Below are 25,307 nucleotides of genomic sequence, written 5' to 3' on the forward strand. Positions count from 1 at the left end.
GCACCCCATTACAGGAGAGCTAATATACCTGCGCCTGTGGGACACATCTGACAGGCAAATCAAGCAACATGGTGCCAGGGATGTTGACCCACAATGGCCTAGAACAACCCCCCACTCTAACATGTATTGTAAGAACAGTATAAACCCTCGAAAAGGCACTCAGTGAATTTCTCCCCAGCGACACTCTATAATTCCGTTTTCTAGATGCTAACCACCTGACATACATTCGGGAGTTCCCAGAAATTACCATGTAAACAACTGAATCACTGTAATCCTCACAACATACCACTTTTACAATGCATCCCGATAATGTCATTCAAGGTAATGTCTGTCAAACTCCCTGACAATCAGCGCCCACAGCTCTCCAGGGGCTAGGATCTGTCTAATACCGAGACATTCGATCTCTTGAAGGGCAACTTTGACTGTCTGCAAGCCATACACGTCCCAGGTGTTAAAATGATCTACAGTTGTTTTTTCCGAACTAAGAGAGCGGAGCCCCAAGAGTTTAAGAATAAAAAACGCTCTTAGTTCATATACACAGTTGTGGGGCCACCTTAATAAAGCCCCTTCCTCTTAGCCTTCTGTGCTCTTCTCCTCAAAGCATAGGACCCCACTGTCAAAATGCCTCAATCTAATAGGTCAATGCACCTCTCTGAGTGTCAGAAGGTTCTCCAGGCAGATCTCGCTCATCTGAAGGTGCCTCCCTCTGGAATGGCCTCCCTGCCCCTCTCAAACTTGAGCCAGGCCACCTGAAGTTCTGGAACCAGCTCCAAACTTTCCCTTTCTCCTCTGCTGTCTCTCTTTCCCTCCCCTGCTGACCTATCTGTTCTGCAGCGCCGACTGGTTGCTTGGCTACCCTCAGAGTCTCACTGGGTACCAGGCTTCTCCATGATCAGTTTCCCATGCACTGCCTCAGGGCTTACCACGCACTTAGGGGCTGTAACTGTAACCTCTACGGTCCCCTTCATCCTTGCATTTACACAGAGGCGCGCTGCCTTGGCTGCACTTACTCAGAGTATTGCTGGCCTGTTTGCACTTCCTCCTTCCTTCTCCCTGACACTTCCCCTTCTCCCTTTCCCCTGCACTTGGCGTTGTCGCACTTGCACGATCTAAATGACACAAGGCCTAGTAAGTTTGTTTGTCTTGTCCTCCCTCTGTCTTCCCTCCCTTGTCTTGTTGAACCTAAAAACACTTGTGTACAGGTGCGCTATAAATGACTTATATCAGTCATATTACATCCTCTGGTGTTACCTCATGTAACAGGGTGCAGCTCTGCCCCCTACAGGGAAAAATGATGCATTACAGTTCACCTAGTCGACCAATCAAACTGACCACTGGGGATGATGTCAAACAGAAGAAAGGAAAACATGAAATATCTGCATGCCAGGATGCAGCCCAGGGGGGAAAACGCACAAATGGCAAACTCGAATGCTGCCTCTAGCACTCATTTAGACATGGGCCTAGGCATGTTATAGTGACAGTGTAGCCCGGAGATTGCCAAAGGAGTTATTAAGGAAAGTGGCACGTAGTGGCAAATGCCCATCCAGGGTGGAGGTACCTTGTGGTGTTCAGAAGCCAAGAGCAGCTGACACTGCGGCGGCAATCGCTGGAGGCATTCTGGGTACACTGGTGGGATGGTGTCAGTAACTAAACCGTGTAAATCCAACAAACGCCAGTACCAACAGCACACGGATCAATAACGGGGTCACCCTAGGAATCTAGAATGCTCAGAAAAGAGTGCAATGCACAGCAAGTTCAGTACAGCACAAGAGATGCGAGCATGCCAAATGCAATGGGAGATATAATATCATGGAGAGCCAAACTACAACTTGGCATGCATAATGCAAACGGACGAGTCGTGTTTGACCATGCGAAGTGTATTGAAAAAGACTGCAGAAATGCCACAAGACACGACAGGCGCCAGATCAGAAGCCAGAGGTGTCAATCGGTCGTTTGCCTCTAGAGCCCTCTAAGATATATGGAATTGTGCTCTCATCTACCTGTAATGCGAACCTATGCAATGCATCCGGTGGGCCATACATGGCATGCAGGATTACAAATCCCGGATATGCCCTACGTAGAAAATACAGGTTTGGTTGGCAATGAGTTCTGGCTCTGCTGGTTTTGTGGTATGGGGGTTATGCAAATGTTTACTTCTTAGTGTGTATGCATCTAATAATGTTCATCAGCCTTCTGCTTGGGGTTACCAGCTGACTCCATATCATCAGGAGCACAAGGATGGAGGCCTGGGCTTTAGTTTATTGACCAAATGTATTGTGGGAGTTCTAGTCTTGCGCAAATCAAGTTGCTCACCTGGACTAAAGTACCATATTTCAAGGTTTTGTTAAAGTAAAGTCTGTACTAAAGGCTTCGGTGCTCAGATGACATGGACTTATCTGGCAGGCCTACCAGCGCTGTACCGTCTTGTTAGTGCTTAAGAACAGAATATTGTGCAGAATTAAGTACTTTATATTTAGAAGCTGATATGGAGAAGTAACAGAATAGCCCGTGTCTTCCAGTGCACTATCCATGTCGCTGTTCTTACTCCTGCCATGCCAACAGGTTCAGCTGTTCTTACTCCTGCCATGCCAACAGGTTCATCGTGGTCATCTGCCCTTCTGCCAAGCGCTCGGCTGACATCTCCCATCTTTCTGTGTTGCAGGAGCTCTCTGTCCTGGCCAGATGAGGACTTGTTCCATGAGACCACTGAGCCGGGCTCCAAGGTAAGGGACCTATATATGAGCAACAGTTAAATGCTAAAGGATGTCAGTGTTCTGGCGTGTAAGAAGAGATGCGAAGAAAACACTTGGCATTGCAGAATGCGGTGGAAAAGAAACTTGCCCCCCATGATTGGTTGCCTTCACCTTAGCAGAGGTCTGCAACCTGTAGGCTCCCTAAATGCTTTCCACTATGGCCCCTTTGATCTCCCCCCACTGCATTTTCTGTCTGGGGCTTTTGGGAGTTGTATTCCAAACATCTGGCCAGCCAAGCTTTAGAGACTAAACATGATGAGCCCAAAGCAAAGTGAAACAGGAGGAACTTGCTCTCACTTTTGTCCCTGAGCGAGGGAAGGTGCCGAACTACCGAAGCCCCCTCCTGCCCTCCCTCATCCTCTCCCCCCACATTGTGCTCCCCCTGCACACCCCTTCCCCACTACTTCTTGCCTGCTCCTCTGGAGATACAAATGTATATTTGCATACATTGGTTTATGTTGATCAAATAATCCATCATTCATACACTCCAGCTCCTGTGATGCCACACATGCCACAACGTTTCCAGAAGTGGCCCAAACCTCAAGAACATCCGCATTTTGTGTTTCAAAGATTCCAAGCAGAAAGCCACTCTGTTCAGTTTGTAAATGTTACATATAAGTATGAGTATCATTGAAAGGCAGGTATCTCACACAAATGTTCAACAATCACAGACACACATCGCCAAGTCTGGGCCTCTACAGTGTAAAGGCATTGATATTCCTTGAAGGGTAGGACGCCTCAGGCACGAGTCAAGCCAAACAACTGCAATAGTTTTGCAATTAGAAAAAAAAAAACCCAAATCATTCACTGTGCTATATATCAGCAAGGATACATTCCACGTAATCATAAATAAAGCACTCGGTCAACTGCATCCCTTTGTCAATGTAATTAGGATTATAGTTAAACTATTGGAGCAAAACGTTGGTATAGGGTTAATGAACATTTGCACAGTCACCCCCTTGTAGTCATTCGGGGGTGAAAGCCCTACATCACATGGATTTGTATTGCACAAGACACAGGCCTCCCCTCCAACACTCCTCTGGAGATAGCTTTCATTTTCACTGTCTCTCCATCTTTCTCCTTTTTTCTTTTTTATATGAGGTACAATAGATAAACTGCCTAGTGTGCAACAAGGGCTGGGGAATTGCATAGTATGCAAAGGGCTACCAGTGCACTGGTGTAATGGGAGCCCCTGCGGACCCCAAGACGTGGTGGGGCGTGCCACCATCCCAGGTTCAGAGGGGGACCCAGCCAAGCCCTCACTCTGAATTCAGGGTGAGGGCTGGGCCGCAGTCTTGCCAGGTCAGAAGGGAAAAATAAGATGAATGCCCTTCCAAAACAAGCCCAAAACGAGCTGCCTCCCATCCAAGTAAACTGCAAAAAATAAGCGTGCACGTAAAACTTTGTGCAAAGGTCTCAAAAGTAAGAAACATAACAGAACAGCAAAAACATACATAGACAGAACACTGACAGAGTGTGTTAGAACAACAATTTTTTATTGAATGGAGACTAGAAGTCTCAGAATACAAAATAATGCTGGCCTGAAATATATTTTCTTTTTACAATACTGTGCACTACTGTATTTTATTCACTTTGAGATTGGTTAATAAACGTTGCATAGCAACGTAACTTGGCTAAAGAATGATTATAATACACGTCTGGCTGGCTCTGTTCAATGCAGAACAATCCATTTTGGTGGTAGAGCAGGCAGTGTTTGGGTATAGAGCGTTCGCCGTCTCCCGTTTGTGAGTGGGCAGGAACCTGTGACAAAGAGCTGTTTGAAAAACTGGCAATCCTGGTTGCTGATCGCAAAGTATATCTATGTTGAAATTGATCACCATAGAAGGCTAAATGGGGCACAAAAAGGTTAAAGCTTGTTTTTAATTGGTTGCCCACAGAATTGCATTGGGTCTTCGCTACTACTTGTTAAGAAAACATCCATTAGTTTTACAGATGTGTGTTACTGATTAAGCTCAACATGGCTTTGGTCATCCGTTTGCAACATTTGCCAATTGTAGTGGGGACGATGGACGACCAGCACTTGTTTTGACAATTTCAGATGGAAGTGTGCATATTATGGGGGGTGTACAGGGTAACTAACAACATGAACCGAATTAGAAGAATGTTAAATACATTGTAACTTGGCCAACTGGAAGCTTGAAAAAATTAAACTCTCTCTGAGAAGATGTTGTACACAGACTCCAGTGACACTAAATCCTTGGATATCTAACCAAGTCTTGCAAAAATAATAATCATAAACAAATAACTAAAGAACAGACTTTAGTGGATAATGCAGCAGCACTGGTGATATTACCAGGATAACATTGCTATAGTGTGACTATGTGCTTACAAACATTCGGTAAACTAAAACAATCCCTTCTTTACATGTCAGTGTGTCTGACAGCATGACTAAACTTTTAAAGCGAGCTTTCCTTTTGCATATGTTTAGGCATTTGGCATTGATGGGCCACCTAGTGGGCAGGTAACGATCCCATCAGTGCCAAACGCCTAAGCATATGCAAAATACAGGGAGCACCCGGGAGCAAGACAACGGAGCAATCGCATGTCGTAACAGGCTGCCAGCAGCCCAGTGCAGGACGCACTGTGCGACGTGTAATGGGCTTAACTGCATTGTAAACAAGCCCAATAACACATGCACAGACGGTCCAACAAGCGGACAAAAACCGCGACAAGCGACCTCCAAATATTATAAGCGACTTTGGGCAAAAACAAGCCCAAAGTCGCTTTTAATAAGCAGACCTGCCAACACTGCTGGGCCGGGATTCAATTGCAGCTGACGTGGGAAGGAGGAGCCCCGCCTCCGACTCGCTGCGCACACCAGTCAGGAAGCAGGGTCCCTGATTCCTGCTTCCTGTTTGTGTGTCATGCAAGGCCTGGAGGGAAGAAGGAGCGTCACTCGGGCAGAACAGGTAAAGACATCTTTTATTAAATAAAAACATGTTTATGCGTGAGTGCATGTCTGTGATTGTGTATGTTATGTTATGCATGTATGTTTAGGCGTGCATACATGTGAACGCTGCATGTATGGGTGGTGAGTGCACCTGTGCATGATTGGGAATGCAGTTTGTGTGTGAATGTTGTGGATGCCCATGTAGAGAATGCAGTGTGATAGAGGGTGTAGGAGGGAGTGCCTGAGTATGAATGTGATTATGTGTGTGTGAACGTTCTGGGTGGCTGCCTGTTTGAAGAATGCAATCTGAGTGATTGTGAGAGGGGTTTTATGGGTGAGTGACTGGTGGGTGAATGGGTATGAATGTGATTGTGTGAATGTTCTGGGTGGCTGCCGTGTGTGGAATTCAGTTTGAGTGGATGTGAGAGAAGGTGTATTGTGAGTGAATGGGTATAAATGTGACTATGAATGTTCTGTGTGGGTGGGGGCCCATGTGGAGAATGCAGTGTGAATGACTATGAGAGAAGGAATATGGGTGAGTGGCAGGTGAGTGAATGGGTATGAATGTGAATGTGAAAGTTATGGGTGAGTGCATGTGTAAAGAACAAGTGTGACTGAATGTGAGAGAAGGTATAAGGCAAAATGACTGGTGGGTGAATGGGTATGATTGTGATTCGGTGACAAGGTTCTGTGTGGGTGCCCATGTGGAGAATGCAGTGTGAATGTTATGGGTGCAAGTTGGTGTGAGAGAAAGTCTAGAGGTGAGTACTGGTGGGTGAATAGGTGTGACTATAATTAGGTGTGCATGTGAGTCACTGAGGGGTCCTGGGAGCACTGGAGCATTGTTGACATTTGCTTATGGGACATGGCATGTTTTACTGTCATGTTTGGGCAAAGTCAACTTGATGTATGTTATTACGTGGCTAGTCTGGCATTTCTGGTGCAACCAGTCTAGCCATTTCTTACTGTGTCTTGACATTTTTGCTGAGCATTTATGATAAAGCAGGCATGACAAGTGTATGTACGTGTCTAGACGTGCCTACATTCGAGCCAGTTTATACACGTTTTCTTATTGTGGTATGACAATTTTAATGGCAAATACTACTGGAGTCTGTTCTTACATGGGGGTACTGGCATATATTGGCAGAGCCAGCATGGACATGCTTTCTTATAGTATCATTACTGCCATTACGCGCAAAGCAGACATGTGAATGTTCTTATATGGGAATACTGGCCTATACTGATGCAGCCAGCATGGAAATAGATGGGCACAGCGAGCGTTAGTATGCATTGTGGGGAAAGGCATGAACATTCTTTGGGAATTGTTCCTGTGCACTGTTGGTGACTTACATCTATTGGATTATTTCATGAGTTACCCAACAAAACCGATTGCAAACTGTCTGGCTTTTTACCAACTTTTTCATAGAAAGTGTGCTATATAATGCACCTTTCAAACCCATTATTAAAAAATGTTTCTTGGGGGAGAACCTCCTCTGTGCCTCTTTTTGTTGGTTGTGCCTCTGTTGCTACACTTGGTTGCTCTTGCACACTTGTGGCAAATATTTACACGCCTACAATAAAATATATTTACGAGTCTCCACTGGTGGCTGGTACATTTGGGTGCCAGGGGCCAGGCACCGTCCCCTCGTTTCCACGCTAGGTGAATGATTTAAGCTTTGATTAAAAAAAAACATCTTTCACTTAGCGCAGTGTGCATGTCCCCCTGCAGCAGCATGATCATCATGGGCACAGCGTTTGAAGTCTGAAACACTTGTGTACGAGCGCGATAGAAATAAAATATAAATATCAATATCAGTAGCGCTAGAGTGGTGATCCAGGGTGATCCAGGGTGTGGCCCAGCCCTTGCTTTGCTGAGGAGCTTGGGGGTGAAGGGGCCCTCTCAGCATGGCTCGCAGGGGGACACCCACAATTCATGTTACACCACTGTGCTTGTGGACTCCACTCATTACCCTAAGGGCAGTGCTAGGGCTTTGATGAGGCAAGCACCTTTTGGCTGAGAGGAATAGTTGTCTGGGGTATGAAAATTATAGGTGCCCATTGTACCTTTCAACAGGTAGGAACCTATGTAACCTTTCAGACTTTGGTTCATTTTTGTAACTTTGCAAAGTTCATTTTCTGTAAATACTGTGCTGACATAGGGGATCAGCTCGCTCAATCGATTCCTCCGTCGGTGTCAGACGGCTCGCAGAGAAACTTCTGGTGAGTAGATATGCAAAAAAAGAAAAAAAGGGGATAACAAAGATTCCTAATATTAGCACAGGGGACCAGTCACTAACAGATAACTAACCCCATTGCAGTTTTTCAGAACATAATCCAGGAGGATATTAAAGACAGAATGAGACCAGGTAGGATTTTCTGGTGAATTATAATCCATATGAGAATTGAATTAAGCATTCTTACAAATGAAATTAAGAGGCACATATTTTTACTTCTAGGATTTGAGCCCAGATCCTAACTAGGTAAGCAAGAAGCTTACAAGAAGTCATTGATCACATAACACTTTATGTAGATATGAAACACAAGACACATTTAAAAATGTCCCCATTGGATACATGTTTTGCTTGATTCTTTTTATTGATTATACGAATGTACACAATGCAGACATTGGGTGTCAATACGAGGCTGCCAGTCTGGAAACAACGGTACCGGTAAGCTTGCCGGTACTGTTGTTTCCAGATCGGCATGCTACGAGTTCGGCGAGCGGGTGCCTTTCAGCCTGCCAGGTCTGACCTGGCAGGCTGAACGGCACCCGCTCGCAGTCCTTGACGAATGTGCCGGTGCATCCGTCCACCCCATTCCCATTGAGTCCAATGAAACTCGAATGGGAATGGGGAGTCATTTTTTCTGGCGCCCAGCAATGGGTCGTAATGCCCCAGTAAGTCCCCAATGCTGGGCACCGGAAAAACAATTACTACAGCGGCAGCCGTGCCATTTTTACCAGCACGGCTACCGCCGGACTCATGAAGCCCATTGAGTTTAGTTACAAAAATTGTTCCTTCAATTTTTAGAAATGGGTCCCTGAGGATGGTCAATAAACTGAAAGGCATTGGACGACAGATAACTGATTGTGTTTTTGAAATAAACAGCTTTCTTTGAATTTTCCACTGATGTCAAGAGGAATTAATACAAGAAAGGACTATTAACTATTGCAATGAATCTTGGTTGAAATGTCAAAAGTTTTTAGTAACTTTAACGTGTTAATACACACACAGGCCCTCATTACAACCTTGGCGGAGGACCATGGTGCTATTAGCACCATGGTCCATGCCGCTAAGGTTACGATTCCGCCATGGTGGATGGCGGAATTACCGCCCCATTACAAGGTGAGAGGGGCGGTAATTCCCCATTCACCAATGGCCCCTTCCCCATTCCCATTTTTGCCCCATAGGACATAATGGGAATGGGGAAGGCGATAATTTGCCGTAATTATCGCCAAGGTCCCTTAGCGGGTTGGTTTTTAACGCCTGCAAAAAGCAGGCGTTAAAGTCACCATCCCGCTAAGGGACCTTGTAATCAGGCGGTAAGTGTTTAACGGCGCTGACGCTCTTTACGGCGCCGTTAAACACTTACCGCCTGGGTTGTAATGAGGGCCACAGGGTCCTTCCAACCTCCTAGCGTTTCTTACCTAGGATCCATTACTCCACTTGTATTTCTATACCTCACGGTGCATGTGAGGTTCGTTGGCTACAGGATCTCATATCCCACTAGAAATGATCTACTTAGTAACACTAAGTTAATATTATCTAGTAACCAGCTGTGCCCACTCACCCCACTCCTCTTTCAAGATTTATTTTAATCAATGTCATATATTGTAGCACGGTTTACAAATAATTGGGGGTGATAAACCAACCCCCTCTCAATTGGCTCAGAAGGTGTCTAGCCACTTGTGTGAAATTACTCACTCATTGACTAATCTCAGATGGAGACTGGACATACATTTCAACCTTTTGTGTCCCTAGAACGGGTGGAGACAGCTAATGTTGTTTTGGGCCAGTCAAAGCCCATTGATTGCATAGATGTTAAAGGAGCTTGGGGTGAATTAACTGATTACATGGCGAGTGACACATGTCCACGGCTTATGAGTTGGGATGTCCCAGGTATGCCCAGGACAAATGCTTAACAGCAGCTCCCTGTCCCTTTTCCTTCTTTTCTAACCAGCCAGAAATTACAATTATTTCTAATCATGATGAGAGCAGTCATAGTTTATTATCAGACAAGGAGACGATTACTAAGAATCACTACTTTATTTACATTAACCACAGCGGCAAGTAATATAAAACTTCACAAGTAATATAATGCTTCGCTCTTCCTTCTACCAAGTTTGTATAATTTACACATAGAACACTTACATTCAGACCCCAAATGTCCTCTTTCCTTGTTGCTTGCGATACAGATGTTACGGACATATAGGTTTCATATTGGTATAATATATTTATTAGTTTCAGTAGTTTCTAGGTGATTGATTACTGGGGTCTGGAAGTCAGACTCACTGGATGTGCATTTTCTAGGGACTTGTGGCTCAGCAGATTATGGTGTATTTGGAAGGCTGCAGTGAAGTAAACAGCCTCTGAGCTGGGCTTTCGCGTGCAGTTTTTACAGGCCCTCAGAAAAACAAAAATATCAGAATTCAGAAAGTACAGAGTCACATTCAACAGTGTAGAGGAGCAGGTGGACATGTTCTCGCTAGCTCTCGCCCCCTCAACTCTGTCATACTGGAACAGTAGGAGGATAGCCCTATGTGGGATACCAGGTATCATCCCAATACCGTATCGAGTGTATGAGAGACGATATGCACTCAGACAACCGTATCAAATGTACCCTCGCACTGAGAGGGTGGAAGGATGTCTGCAAACACCATTGGACATCATAGAGCTATGCATGAAGTCTGACAAGAGCACTGTAACGTCATAGAAGAAAGATACTGAGCCTTACTGAAATTATATGCATATACTCACAGAATAAGGATTTAACTGAAGTAACAAGAGAAACATGTAATCTAATATGAAGAAATTGTATATGCAAAGACGATAAAGTAACCTGCTGATTAATAAATGTATCTATGCAGAAGTGCAAAGTAGATGAGACAAATAGAAGCTTGCTGCAGAGGAAAACATAACATGGCTAGAGTGGCCATGATGGTAAGATGGACGTCGGACTCGTATTAAAACCATTCAAGCTACCTCTGAGACAGACCTGAGCTGCAGAGTCAGGAGACGCTGGAAAAACAGCATTGTGTGAGGAATAAAGAGGAGTCTATTTGCCTGGGATCAAGGATGCTACTTTAAGGAATAATTGCAAGGCACAAGGGGATTGGAAAGGATAAGCCATGTACGTAAGACCTATTTCATTTAAGTGAAGGAGAAAACATCTGCAAGAGACAAGTATTAGACAATTAAAGATGCAGAAAACCCATGTAGGATGGAATGAGCAAGTCTCTCGAGGCCAAAAAGGGTAATGACACCCAATTCAATTGAATCAAATAGCAATAACTAGAGGGTCAAGATGGACACATTTGTGGTCTCCTCAAACGTGATTCACAAGTTGAAAACACAGGCTGTTCATTAAGTCCAAATGAAGATAATAGTGTGCCCATAGCAAGGTCAACTACAAAGAAGAATCCTTGGCTTTGGGCCTGACCGATGAGATGCGATGGACTATTTGGAAAAGTGGGAAGTAGTCTGACTTTGCTTGCCGGCACCTGAGTTTCGTTTTGCTTACATGCTGCTAACAAGCCGAAAGTCCAAGGTTGGGAAAGCATGTCAACCAAATCAGAGGGTCTATGTACCAACATTCTATACAATGTTGCAAAGACCAACCCGCTGCCATTTTTAACACTATAATCAGTATTATACTTATTTAGAGGTAGTTCAAGGCGTGCCCACCGGACAAGGGGCAGCCAATGAAATTATTAACATTTATATGATATATAGGCACATATGTTCGCTTAACCAATCCCTCCCTTCAATAGGTTTAGTTTGCTACGTAAGATGACGTCATGGATGATGTATATCAAGGTAGAAAACCTTTGTATAATCACATTTGGGTGTGAGTGCATGAAATACTGCCAGTTATTTGCCAGATTGCCCTACTTTTCCATGCCGATAATAAAGTAGTACTTTGCCATATTCTTTGAGTCTGTCCGTTTATTTGGGTCCAAAATCATTGCTTGTGGGATGTCTTAACCCACTCGTCCAAGCCCTGCAACATCACTAGGCATTGCTGGCAGCAGAAACATCAGAATGGCCACTGGAAAGCATGCTGCTCGCTCAAAATCACCAGAAAATGCGCAGTGAAAACCTGAAAAATAGGCAGCCATCCACTTTTGCCTATATTAGTGAGCACAGGAGATCAATGCCTAAAACCACAATTGGGCTACCCACAAAGAAGTCTGAAACCACTTGGAAATAGCAATGCTGATTGCAAAAGAAATAGAGCTAGCTTAAAAAAACAAATCTTTTCTTGATTGTCAAAAATTGCTAAAATCATGGCTCACAAAATCACCTAAAAGATTCAACCTCTTTGTTGGGTGTTACACATTACTCTGCTGCAAGAATCCACATCAATACAATGTCAGCAAGAATCATATGCTATCAAGCAAAATCTTATTTTAAAGATACTGATGAAAAGACAGCTGTCAAAAATGGGTCCAATACCGGTACTCAACACTACCAGAAGCCGGCGTTTTAAAACCATATTCTTTGAAAAACTGAACAACTGAACCCAAACTATGCCAAAGAAGAGAATTCTATCAAAATGCCACATAGAGTGCCACACAGTGATTTCATTGTTGAAAAAGACTTGATTTAAAGATATGTTGCTTATTGTGAGTTTATAAATGTATTTTTTTTTTTACAAGGAACTAAGTTGCAATTGACTAGAAGGCAATCTGAATTAGTTAAAACTTCAAGAGGCCTTTGGTGCATGGGAACCCTTCACACCTTATCCCTAGACAAAGGAGACTTCCCCTGCCCCAAGCCAGGAGATTGAAAGCTGGTGTGAACAGGAACTGGGGAGTGACACCCTGGACTGGTGCTCTGCTGCCTGGAAACAAGACAATGGATTCTTTCAGCTGAATAGAATATGCTGATTTTGGTGTGCCTGGTCAACAACTGCTCTAGCAGGAAGGCAGGCCATGTGACCATCTGACTCACCAAGCTCTGGGGGGCGGACCAGACTCAGATGTGAATTGGATGGAAAGCAAATGTATGTTTAATAAAAATGCTTATAACAAATTGTACCAAGCTGACCAAAATGCTAAACTTTGAGACGGTTACAATGAAAAATTCACTCACAATTTAAGACTAAGCTGGATGCTGGGTGATGTTCTGAGACCAAACCCCGGAATGTATTAATATTGTAGATACGGTGTTTATGCTATGAACATAAGAACGTACAGTAATATGCCCAGAGAGGATCTGCATGCATGTGTAAAATTTGGTGCAGAACCAATATTGAGAAACCCACCAAAATCGCTAATAAGTTTTCATTTCTGAACTAAAGCTCTTAGGAAGATCAGAGTTGGACAAGAATGTACCTTAAGTAATTTGTGATGTGTATATGTATTATGAACAAGTTGTGCACCTTGGAAATATGTTTGTTATGAAAAAGAGATTTTCTCTGTAAAAGCAAAAGAGAGGGATTTCTTTTGGACTATAAAAAATAGCATCATGATGACACCTCATGACATGCTGATCCTTTCTCCAGTCAGAACCCAGAAAATTCTCTGACCTATCAAATCCTTAGGGGGTTGGGCATGTAGAATCGGCCTCCACACCCACTTTGGAAACACATAAATAGGAACTGCTGAGACCCAGATAGATACTCATTTTTTCCACTACTCACCGATTCCTGCGAAGCACTCTGCCGGACCAGATCCATATAATATCCAGATAGAGACTCCAGATCTAGATCCAGAGACCAGAACTTAGAATACAGACTCTAAAGCCAAGCTCTAGAACCCTGAAGCAAAGGCCTAATTCACAAGCTGAATCCTTCTCAGCAGGCCTTCAGAATCTTTTGCAACCTGATTCTAACCCCTAAGCTTCCACGGAGCCTAACCAAACCATTCAACAGCCTTGCTGAGCTGTGTTGCTTCTAGCTAAGAACCCTGTGCTAGAACCCAGATCCAGAGAGAGCAGTGCTGTAACCAGACCCATCAGATCCAGTTCAAGAGACCCAGACTGCCATGCAGTGCTGAGAGAAGAACCCAGAGGGCATGAGACCTGCCCAGTGAGGAGAGTGAAGCCAAACCCTTGACCAGATCTTTGGCGAGGCGCATTCCATTCCAAAGCTAGGAGTGAGTATCTAGTCTAGAACTGTCCATAACCAATCTCTTAGTTTAAAGTAATCCTCTTCCAACCATTTAACCTGTCCAAAACTGCATTATAGAATCGTGTGTCCATCCTGTTGATTCCAAATCTGTAACGCGCAATATGTCATTTCTGAAATCTTGATTTTATTTCTGCAAAATCTACCTTCACAAAAACATCCATAACTTTTGAACCGCACGTCCTAGAAGCGAAATTTAACTGTCATTTTAAAGCTAAGATCCTATGCTTTCCAAAAACCCAAAACGACATTCCAATTCATTATAGTTATTCCGTTTACGCGATTTACGCACGAGGAAAAATTGCTGCGAATTGCAATTTAGCTCCATTTCACCACTTGTAAAAATAGCTGCTCCTTGTTCTCAATTGCTGAAATTCGTTTTCAATTTGATAATCATTCATGAATCATTGCTAGTGTTGACCTGAACCAATCCAAAGTAACTATCACTTATTCTGAATATCCTTTAGTGAATTAAAATCATTTTAGCATATTTTTCCATCCATTGCAATCACATTCCAAAGCGTTTTGACCTGTGTTTTAAAATTATACCTGTTTTCTCTAAGCTTGCTGGGGGGAACTGGAATTGAACTGCATTCTTGATTGTATTCCTGAAACCTGTGTGCCCTCTTTTCCATCTCTTCATATTGCATAGGGGGGGGGAGTGAGCAGTCACAGGGGAAAAGTGGCCATATTATCTTTTGATTGAAATCATATCTTCTATTTCTGTGTTGCATTCTTTCCCATTATTGCATTTCCTTGAATCACATAAGGTATTCTCTGCTACAGTATCCTGCATATCCATACTCCTAAGTGATTAAAGAGATTGTTAATTTTGTAATATTACCATTGTTGATTACCGTCCATATTCATAAGCTTGCTATTCAGATATTATTTGGGCATCCCCTACTAAACATTGACTTAGTTGGAGTGTTGAATTGAAGTTACTTACAGATTGGGGGCTTGGTAGCCAGGGATTCTGGATTAGATCTACCACTTGTGCAGCTTAATACAGTGTGCTAACTAATAGGATACATAAATCCTGTTGGGCTACACGCTGTGTTACGCTGTAAAAGCACCCCTCAAAAAGGAACGCTCTCAGGAAACGGTCTGTTTTGCAAAATAAAATAATAAACTTCTGTAAGTCAGGAAGGAAATCAATTTCCAGAATGGTGACATTGGTAGATATCAAGATAGCTAGAGAGCACCTCTTACATAAGCTATTTGTGAGAGGTCAGTGGACTGAGCAGGACCAGAATGCATGGTTGCAGGCGATCACACAACAGGTCACTGCAACTGGGTTAGATATCTGGAGAGATCAGGGTCCCTTACATGTGGCCCTGAGTGAGCTATATATTGCCCCGAAGGCCAAGGATGAGCACAGCAAGATTGCCAGGGTAGCGGCATATTATATTTATATATGGAAGCCATACAGGACAAATGTGCTGAAGGCCAAGATCTGGCAAGTAGGCAACTGTTGGCATTAGAGAAGGCCCAATCTGATCTGGACTCTTCTGAGCAGAGGCTGCAGAGGAGCCAGGAGTCAGAAAATGATAGTAGGCAGTATCTAATTAAAATAAAAGAGGACATGAGTATCCTGCAACCGGAAAGCGCAAACCAGGATACCAGAATTCTGGCCTTGCAGAAGGAGTATCAAGAAGGTTTGGACTCTCTACTGCAGAGCCAGAAAAAGCTGGAGCAACAGATAGATTTCAACAGGGCACACACAAAACAGGTAGCCACCCTGCAAAGCCAATTGGATAAAGAAAAAGAGGAGAGCAATACATTGATTTTGAAAGACCTGGATACCCAGGCAGAGTTTGATGAAGAGCGCCAGAAAGCTGGTGCCCTTCAAAGGCAGAGGGACGACCTGGTGGCACAGAGGCAGGCTCTTGCTCAGGAAAGGGACACCTTAGGCCAGGAAGTCTACCACTTAAAAGGCAAGCTGGAAGAAAATCACCTGGCCCTCCAGGGACTGGCTGACCTCCAAAAAGAGCATCAAAACTTGTTAGAGCACACCAGGAGGGTGGAAGATGCTCTGGCAAGAAAGGAGCAGGCCAGTAGAAATGGGACTCAGCAAAGACTGGCCGAGTACTCCAGGACCAACCAGGAAGCACAGAGAGAGAATGAGGCTCTCTGCCAGCACAATGATACGCTCCAGCAACAGGTAGCCATGCAGGAGAGACTGATAGAGTCTAGTAAGGCCTTGATTGAGGAACTGAAAGCACAGGCTCTGGCAGGACAATAGGGAGCAGGGGCTGATAGAGATGAGGTTCGCTGGGAAAGGGAAACACCTGAGCATAACCTCAGGAGCCCTAGTACCAGAGGCCTCCATCTCTCCCAGTCCCTGGACTCTGCCACTCCCATACCCCCTGGCGCACATGAGCCCAGGGCCACGGGGATGGCAGATTACTATCCAGTCAGAAGTATGGGGCTCATAGGCCAGTACCTCCCAGGAATGGATGGGCGGGCATCCGGGCATGGGCACCCAAGTACAGTGCAATTTAGTGGGGAACCCCGGGAGAGTAGGCCCACTAAGGGCATCCTGAAAACCTCTGCCCATTTAGGTCAGTGGGGGGTACCCATCAAATCCGGGCAGCAAGGAGGAATCTGAAGACTCCTCTGAGCGTCCCAAGACACAAGAGACTAGGTCCCCACATTCTGCCAGCCATACCCAGGCTCGCAGAATCTGGGAAAACCTGGAAGATCAGACGGGCACCTCTGGGAGCAGTGTTTCTGAGTCAGAGGATGAATGGACCAGGGTTACCCGAACCAAGAAGGCCAATAAGGCAAAAAGGGCCTTGCTTAAGGACCCCTTAAAACAGATCAAAGCAATAAGGAGCGTCATCACTCCTTATCATAAGAACTCCAAGTATTCTGTTTGGGAACACTTGGAGCTCTTAGAGCAAATGATGGAGACTTTCCATTTGAAAGACAGCAGTAGCTGCATTCAGTACATAAAATGGACATTCTCCCCAGAATACTGCAGTTTCTTTTCGGGGCTGGTGGATCAAAATCATTCAAGATGGTCCACCTACAGGGCGGCCATCTTAAAGCACTTCTCTGTTCATAGAAATCCCCAAGAGGCTCGCAAGGCAGCCTACAATTTACAATGTGGGGAGGATCAGGCCCCACAAGAATTTGTGCAGGAGTTGAAGCATGCCTTTGCGCAGACTACCAAAAGGGTGTGCACGGATAGCAAAGAATTTGTTAACACGTTTTTCCATGCCTTGCCCAAATACATCATGACCCAGCTAGTAAGAGATTTTCATGAGAAAAGATCACTAGACTGGGTCATTGAACAGGCCATCCGAATCTATGAGGTGCAGAAGCCCACATAAAATAAAAATAATACCCAGAAAAGCCCCAAACCGACCAGCACCCCTGCTGCTGCCAAGTGGCAGAGGTAAAGGTTGCCCCCATTTTAGATTTGGAGAAGGGGGGGCCTAAAAACCTACCTGCACAGAATAATTCGAAAACCAGAAGGCCCTCGGGCCAGTCACAGACAGGGAGCCAAGGAGGTAGTCCCACAAATGGGGTCCCTCACTCCCCTGACTATGTAAGTCCCCGCTACAAGGGAAACCGACCCATCCTGGTTTATGTGTGGACTCCTCCAGCCCAAGGGGGGGGATCCAACCAAGCACCTAACCCAGGGAACTTCCCTCCTAACTTCCCCCAGGAGGGCAGAAATTCACCAAATCCTGGGCAGAACTTTTTCCCCAGGTATCCACAAAATTTCCAACCCCAAAATCATCCATTTTTCTTCCCCCACTTCCCTGAGTCCAGACCACCTAATCCGGGAGAGGGGAGGCCAACGGTGGAGGGATACCCAAATCTTCCCAACCCAGGGTACTACCAGAGAAGGGATAGCTGCCCTTCCCGGGATCAGCCGAGGGGAGAAAACAGAACCCTGTATCAGCCTGAGCGGGTTTCACAGTTAGAGCGCCAGGTCCAAAACATGGCACAGGATCTGGGTCACATGCTGAGGGCTCAGCAGAACCCTCAGATGAGCATGCCGGCACAGAATGCCCCAAACTCTGGACCTGGTGCTCCAGAACAATGGCAGGGGCAGCAGCCCGACAACTCACCGGTTCCCAGGGAGACGGCACAAGGGGAAGGGGGGTGTAAAACGTTGGAGGAAGCTTCCTTCCCCACTTGTAAACAGCCCCTGGAAACCCAGGAACCGGAAACAAAATCTCCTACCCCTGAAAGTCTGCCACTCAAGGAGCAGAGAGGAGGTAGGAGAAACAAAGGACCCAAACAGACCCATTTTGTGGAGGGGATACAGATCTTCCAATTTGAGGGAGAGGGATCCTCAGAGGATCCTGGGAAAAGGATCTTCTCCTGCAGAGATGGGGGAACTCCTCCCAAAGAAAAATTGGTCCCAAGGGATTCAAATCCCGACTGGGTAGATGTGGGGACTGAGCTAGCGCCGCCCATCATCCCATCCCAGAACCAACAACATAAAAATCTCCTGGTTCAAACCCATCCTGGTGACTGCCTCCATAAAGGGGGGGGGCGGCCCAGAACCGGAACCAGGGGAACCCAAAACTTCTCCTATCTCCAGTTGCCAACCTTTTCTTTCAGATTCCCAAGACTCTCCACAGAATTCTGCCCTAATCTCTTCTCTCTCCATGTCCAAAACCAGAAAATTAGCCCACCAGTTGTCCAAGAATGTGCATTATCTGTGCCCCCTTGTGGAGAAGGAGGGAAGATACTATGCCCCGGTGCAAGTACAGGGGCAGGGAACCATTTTGGCACTGGTAAGGGGGAAGAAATACCAAATCCCTCTCACCTCTATGCCTGGACAACTTCAGAACTTTGACGGGAAGGAAATTCCCGCTGAGGGGACTGCGGATTTGGACATTAAAATTGGGCGACACAAGGTGAAACACCCGGTCATAGTAGTGACTCCAGAGGGCACCCCTTCTTTACTAGGGAATGACCTCCTGAGAAGGCTGTCACGCCTAATAGATTGCTTAAACAAGGTCCTCTGGACCCAGACTAGCCGACCAATAAAGTTAAAACAGAGTGTCAACCATGTTAGTCTAAACGGCACATGCCACATGGTTGAACAAAAATCTGACCAAGTAGAATTTCACTTCCAGAACAACCAAATTCCAGACGTGACAGTAATGGCAGTAGGACAACAGACTGGTGATGGGGGGGGGGTCCTCTCTATTTCTGAAAATCAACCTTCCTTCCAGTTTAAGGTGGTATTCCACACTGGAAGGAAACACTCTGAAATTCTTTACCAATCCACAATCAGACATTCCCTCTCCAATAGCCCAGAAAGATGTGAAATCAGCACAGAGCCTGGCTGATGTTCGGCAAATTGGAGAGCAGTTGTTCATCCATGTTCAGTTAAATGATGGGAAGGACTCTGTTCTCGCCCGAGTGTGTGTGAACAACAGTAAGAGCTTCATTAGCGAAGCCATGTTCCGCCAACTCCCAAAAGATCCAGCCATTCCTACATTCAAACTGATAGACAAATGGGAAATGGATCTGGAAGCACCCAATTCCAAACATCTCCTGACAAGCAGGTGTATGCTCAAAATCTCCATTGGCGACAAGAGCATAGTCCATAATTGTTGGGTCGTGCGAGACATCACTGCCGCCTTTTACTTAGGCAGTGACATTCTCAATCGCTTTGCCATTAGTTTGGACCTAATAAACTTCAAATCTTGGTCCCGGTTAGCGGATAATCCCATGGGCTTTGATGATCCACAGAAAGCATTTAGGTCAGCTCAACTGCTGCTTTATGTGGTTGAAATTCAGATTGGAGAGGAAGTCACCATCCCAGAAATGACCTGACAATTCTCCCTGGAAGTGAAAGTTAAAAGAGGACAGACATTGAGAAACCCTGATGCGTATATTCATCTAAATGCTTCTCTCCAACAGCAAGGGTTGGGGGTAAACCTAACACCACTAGTCAATATAGAACATGACACCATTCCAATAGAGGTGGATAACAGCGACTTAAAGAGTATCACTCTAGCCGCAGGCACCATTATTGGAATGGCAGTTGATGACCAACATTTTTCCATTGATTTAAGAAATGAACTGTTAGGACCAATCCGCAAGGGCTGTTTTGATAGTGACGGTGATGACAACACAACACCAGACAGGATCTTTACCCGGCATGGGGGGAACTTCCTGGTGTACACTTCCTGCCCTTATGGTAAGGAAGATGTGACTTGTGACTTCAGGAGGGATGAGGTGATTTTCCAGGTCCATGAGGGCTGCCTTTCCCACCTGAAGCCACCAGTCCAAATCAGCACTCTGACCAGGATCTTCTCCACCCAGCTGGAGGAGGCCGCTGAGATAGCGAAACCAGAAGTCTTTCCAGGCTTCAGGCAGATGGTTGAAGAGAGAGCCAACCTAGCTGATGCCTGTGTGACTCTGGAGCAGAAGCAAAAGTTAAAACAAGTCTTCTTGGATTTTCAAGATCTTTTTGCGGTGGACTCATATGACTGTGGTCTCACCGACATCCACACAACAACAATTCCCACGGACCCTGGCATGACTCCAGTGTTTGTGAAGCAATATCACTTGCCTCTCGCATCAATGGAGTCCCTTACTGAAATAATTAAGAACCTTGAGTCCCGTGGGATAATCCTTCCAGTCCACAGCACGTTCAATAATCCGGTGCTGGGGATATTGAAGCCAAACGGCCAGTGGAGACTCTGCGCCGACCTTAGGGAGCTCAACAAACGGGTCCATACTTCCCGATGGCCTCTTCCCTACATTGACCAAGGGCTGGCCCAGATCCAGGGGTCACAGGTATTCACTGCAATAGACCTGACCAATGGATACTGGACTGTGCCTGTCAGTAGGGAGGACCAATACAAGCTGGCTTTTACCTTTGGGGGCCAGCAGTACACATGGACCCGGACTCCCTTCGGATACCTCAACTCCGGTAATGAGTTAAACATTTTCCTGCATAAGGCCATACCCGACCTGGGTGCAAGAGGTAACCTGGCTTATGTAGATGATGTCCTCATCAAGAGTTCAACTATTGAGGAACACATAGCAAAGATCCGTTATGTTCTGACCCAGTTGAGGGCCGCCGGAGCAAAACATTCCTTTCAGGAAGCACAGTGGTGTAGAACCTGTGTTAATTTCTTGGGGCATGAGATTACTCCTCAGGGTCTCTGTCCCCAGGAAAAGAAAGTGGAAGCACTTCAGAAACTGAAGGACCCCACAACTCTGCGGGAACTAAGGAGCCTCCTTGGACTGACTAATTACAGCAGAAAGTTCATTGAGGGCTACGCAGAGATCACCAGACCCCTGATTCATCTCTTGAAGGGGGAATGGTGTCCAGAACAATCCGAGGCAGTAAGACAGCTCAAAAGAAGCCTCTCACAAGCGCCTTGCCTAGCTTACCCTGTCAGAAACAAGGAGTTTTTCTTGGAGACAGGGTTCTCTAATACATGCTTGACTGCAGTATTATACCAAAAGCATGACAAGGACAATAAAGTAATCTCCTATGCAAGCAAAACTTTATCCTCTGTGGAGGAGAAATTCAATGATTGTGAGAAGGCACTCCTGGCAATGGTGTGGCATTGAAGAATTACCGCCCGTTTTTCCAGGGGAAACACATCATAGTGGAGACTCCACACCAGCCTCTGCAGTATCTCCAAAGTGACAGAATCCGGGCCGGAAATGTGAGTAATTCCCGAATTACTTCCTGGATTCCGTCAATGCAAGGCTTTCCTGTGGAGGTCAGATATGGCCAAAACAAGAAGAGTCCCCTCGCGCAAGGTCTGGCTGACTTGCATGATTGTGCCAGAGAAAACGGTCTCGAAGACCAGAGTCTAAAAATCAAGGACAACATGGAGGCACACCTCAATTCCCCACACAAAGTTTTTGAAGAAGACAAGTGTGAGGGAATGCCCACTGTCTATGTAGATGGATGCTCTTACCATGTTAACAACAATGGGGAAAAAGAACTTGTGGCCGGCGTAGGGAATACATGGGTGAATGAGTCCCCAGAACCCTCCGCTGGGTACAAGATTGGTCCCCGAAGTAGTCAAGTGGCAGAGTTGATGGCTGTGCATCAAGCCATTCTCACTGCTGTTCAACATCAACTCTACAAACTGGTCATAATCACAGATTCAGATTATGTACGGAACGGGTTCGTGGAGCACCTGGTTAAATGGAAAACCAGAGGCATACTATGTGCTAATAACAAACCCTTGAAACATGGGAAGTTAATCCAAAATATTGATGATCTGGTCACCTTGAATGGGTTGACCATCTACTGGAAAAAGATCAAGGGTCATTCCAAAGTAGAGGGACCAGACACAACTGGGAATGACTTAGCTGATCAGCTGGCCAAAACCAGGGCCATCCAAGGGGAGCTAATAGAGATCGAGTCCCTGTTGGGGGAAATCGAGGTCACTGCTATCACTAGGTCCCAGACAAATGCTCACAATGATCTTTTAACAGCACAATGGAGTAAGGAGACCCCAGAAGCTGATTTGATTACGGCTCAGAAAGGGGATCCAATAATTGGTAAGTTTTAACAACACATTGAGGACCCTGAGAACTTTCCCCTGAGGGATACCGATTGCATTGGGAAAGAGGACCTCAGAGTGTTGATGAAATGTCCAAAAATGTTCCGAATCCAAGACGGTCTGTTGGTAAGGAAATCCCTAGCTGGCCATGCTCAGTGGGTGGTTCCTACGTCATTCTGAAGCCTGATGTTAAGTCACGCCCATGATGCGGCCACATCGGTCATAGGGGGTTTCATACAACACTTGAGATCTTAAGAGAGGTTGCATACTGGCCACACATGGGGCAGGACCTCAACCAATACTTGAAGGGGTGTCTTGTGTGTGCACAATTTCAGCCAACATCCCTCACACACTGTTGCGCCTCTCCAAAAGAGGGGGATGACACTGCCATGGTCAGATTTACAAGTCGACTTTATCGGGCCCGTGATTTGCTCCTCTAGGGGGAACAAGTACATGTTGACGGTGACATGCTTGTTTACTAAATGGATGGAATGTCTCCCGGCACCAAACTGCAAGGCAGAAACAGCAGCTGCCCTGATGATCAATCACATCTTTTCGCGTTTTGGAGTACCCCAAAGGATTGAGTCAGACAGAGGTAGCCATTTCACCAGTGAAGTAATGACAAAGATGTGGGAGATACTTGGGGTTAAAAGGAAGCTACACATTGCTTACTGGCTAGCCTCTAGTGGTGCAGTAGAACGTTACAACAAAACCATTGTGAACATCTTGAAAAAGTTTGTGGCAGATTCTGGGCCAAGTTGGGATATCCGATTACCTCTTGTCCTAATGGCCATCAAATCTACCCCTTCATCTGCAACTAAAATGCCACTGTTTGAGTTGATGACTGGACGCAGGATGGTGCTTCCCCAGCATCTGCTTTACAGGACCCAAGAGCAGACATTGATCAATGCCTCCACAACTCATGAATATGTTGAAAATTTAAGAAAACACCTTCAACATGCTTTTGCCTATGCTCAGCGAAATCTAGAAAGATCAGCCGATAGCATGAAGACCCACTATGTTACGCTCACCTGACTCCCACGGAGGCGCTGGCCAGGATCGTGCTGCTGTGACCTCTTCTAAGGTGTTGTGCGGGGCTCAGAAGATGGACTGGACCGGACTCCCAACTCCTGCTTGTCCGGCTTGCAAAAGTATCCTTCTGTAGGCGAGAATAAGGGATTAACTGTCTGCGGGGAATGCTACCAGCCTCCCCCTTTCCCCTCTCACCCTCCTCGAAACCCTTCTGTGCTTCCCGTGGCGTCTCACCTTAGGGTCTTAAAGGGCGAGCTCTCCTTCCTGCTTCTGATGCAGGGGCGCGTTGGTATCCAGTTACTTCACTGGATTCTTGGTTTTATGAGAACCAAACTTGCTTGGCTTCCAGGTAAGTTCCTTGAAAGGTTCCCCTTTTGTCCTTGCATCAATATGCTAATGTCAATGTCTTTTTCCCCATAGGGGCCGGGGTACGGAATGCCGGGGAAAAGGCACCGACCCGAGATGCGAGATGCAATCCCTGTAGAAATCAGGTAAGTCTTGATGAGCGTTTTTGGGTAATGTCTTTTCATTCGCTCATTGACGCTAATGTCTTTTTCCCCATAGGGGCCGGGGTCCGGAATGCCTGGATGCGGCGCGGACCCGAAATGAAAAGGGAATGACCCAACAGGTAAGTCTTAACATGGAGGTTTAGGTTTCCTCATTCCCTTCTCTCTCTCACCTTTGCTCTTGTCTTTTTCTCCCTAGGCGTGGAAGCGTGGCTGTGAATCCGGGTGATCGCTGCTGAACATGGAGGCGCCCTGTGAAGGTGAGTGGAATGCGGCGCTGCGGCGGTCGATGCAATGTGCTTTTAAATTAAGTGTCTTCCTTTGCAGGATCGTCGGCGAGCTGACTCCGGAATGCGGATCTTGCAGGTAAAGTCTTTTCCTTCTCCCATTCTCTCTTTCTTTTCCTTTGTAGGTGATCAGGATGCTGGCAGGCGTGGCAGAAGTCCGAATGCAGGAGCAAACACGGTGAGCGTCCAGCTGCTAGATGCAGAACAAAGCGAAGCATGTGCTGCTCTTCGGGTGTGGTTTAAATAGCCTGTAAAGTAGTTCCAGGTATGTATCCTTCCACTGAGATATGTATTCTTCCTCAGACCACACCCGAGTGATAAAGTAGTCCAAAAGATAAAGTAGTCCCATTCAGTCCTCAAGAGGGCCTGGATGTAGCAGCACGGTCTGCTTCAGGTAAGTGCACATTAAAACACTTACACACATGTCTTGCTTTATGAGCCTGGCGCCTAAGGCGCCAGGACTGGGGTCCAGAATGAGCCTGGCGCCAAAGGCGCCAGGACTGCGTCCAAAAGGCCCCAACTTGGGCCTGCTGAGACGTCCTTGGGGAAAATGATGTCTGCCTCTGGGGTTGCTGGGCTGGGCCTGGCTCCTTGGAGGTAGGCATCATGACAGTACCCCCCCACAAGGCCCCTCCCAAGGTTGTTTCCTCCGGGGGTTTTGGCTTGTTCGGGAATCTACGGTGGAACCTTCGTATTAATCGAGGTGCGTGAATATGGTTACTAGGCTCCCACGATCTCTCATGAGGTCCATAACCCTTCCAGTCAACAAGATAGAAGAGTTTTGACTTTAACATTTTGGAGTCTAAAATGTCTTTCACTTCGAATTCTAATTCCCCATCAATTTGAATAGGATCTGGAGGCTTGGACAGTCGGGTTCCTGGTTGTACCGGTTTCAAAAGTGATGCGTGAAAAACGGGATGAATACGCATGTTGGAAGGCAAATCCAGTTTAAC

At 45.9% G+C, this 25,307-nt stretch overlaps 1 protein-coding gene across 2 annotated transcripts in view; it reads left to right on the forward strand.

Annotated features, from left to right (window-relative positions):
• APBB3 (amyloid beta precursor protein binding family B member 3) overlaps positions 1-25,307 on the forward strand; it is a 645,194-nt gene that overhangs the window by 169,199 nt on the left and 450,688 nt on the right. For both annotated transcript variants that reach the window (XM_069654242.1, XM_069654241.1), the window contains one exon: positions 2,663-2,723. In XM_069654242.1, the coding sequence (XP_069510343.1) occupies positions 2,663-2,723 (61 nt within the window). The remainder of the gene's footprint in view (positions 1-2,662; positions 2,724-25,307) is intronic.

The sequence above is a fragment of the Ambystoma mexicanum genome, chromosome 3q (genome assembly GCF_040938575.1).
Source record: "Ambystoma mexicanum isolate Mex_15411 chromosome 3q, UKY_AmexF1_1, whole genome shotgun sequence".
NCBI classification, from domain to species: domain Eukaryota; kingdom Metazoa; phylum Chordata; class Amphibia; order Caudata; family Ambystomatidae; genus Ambystoma; species Ambystoma mexicanum.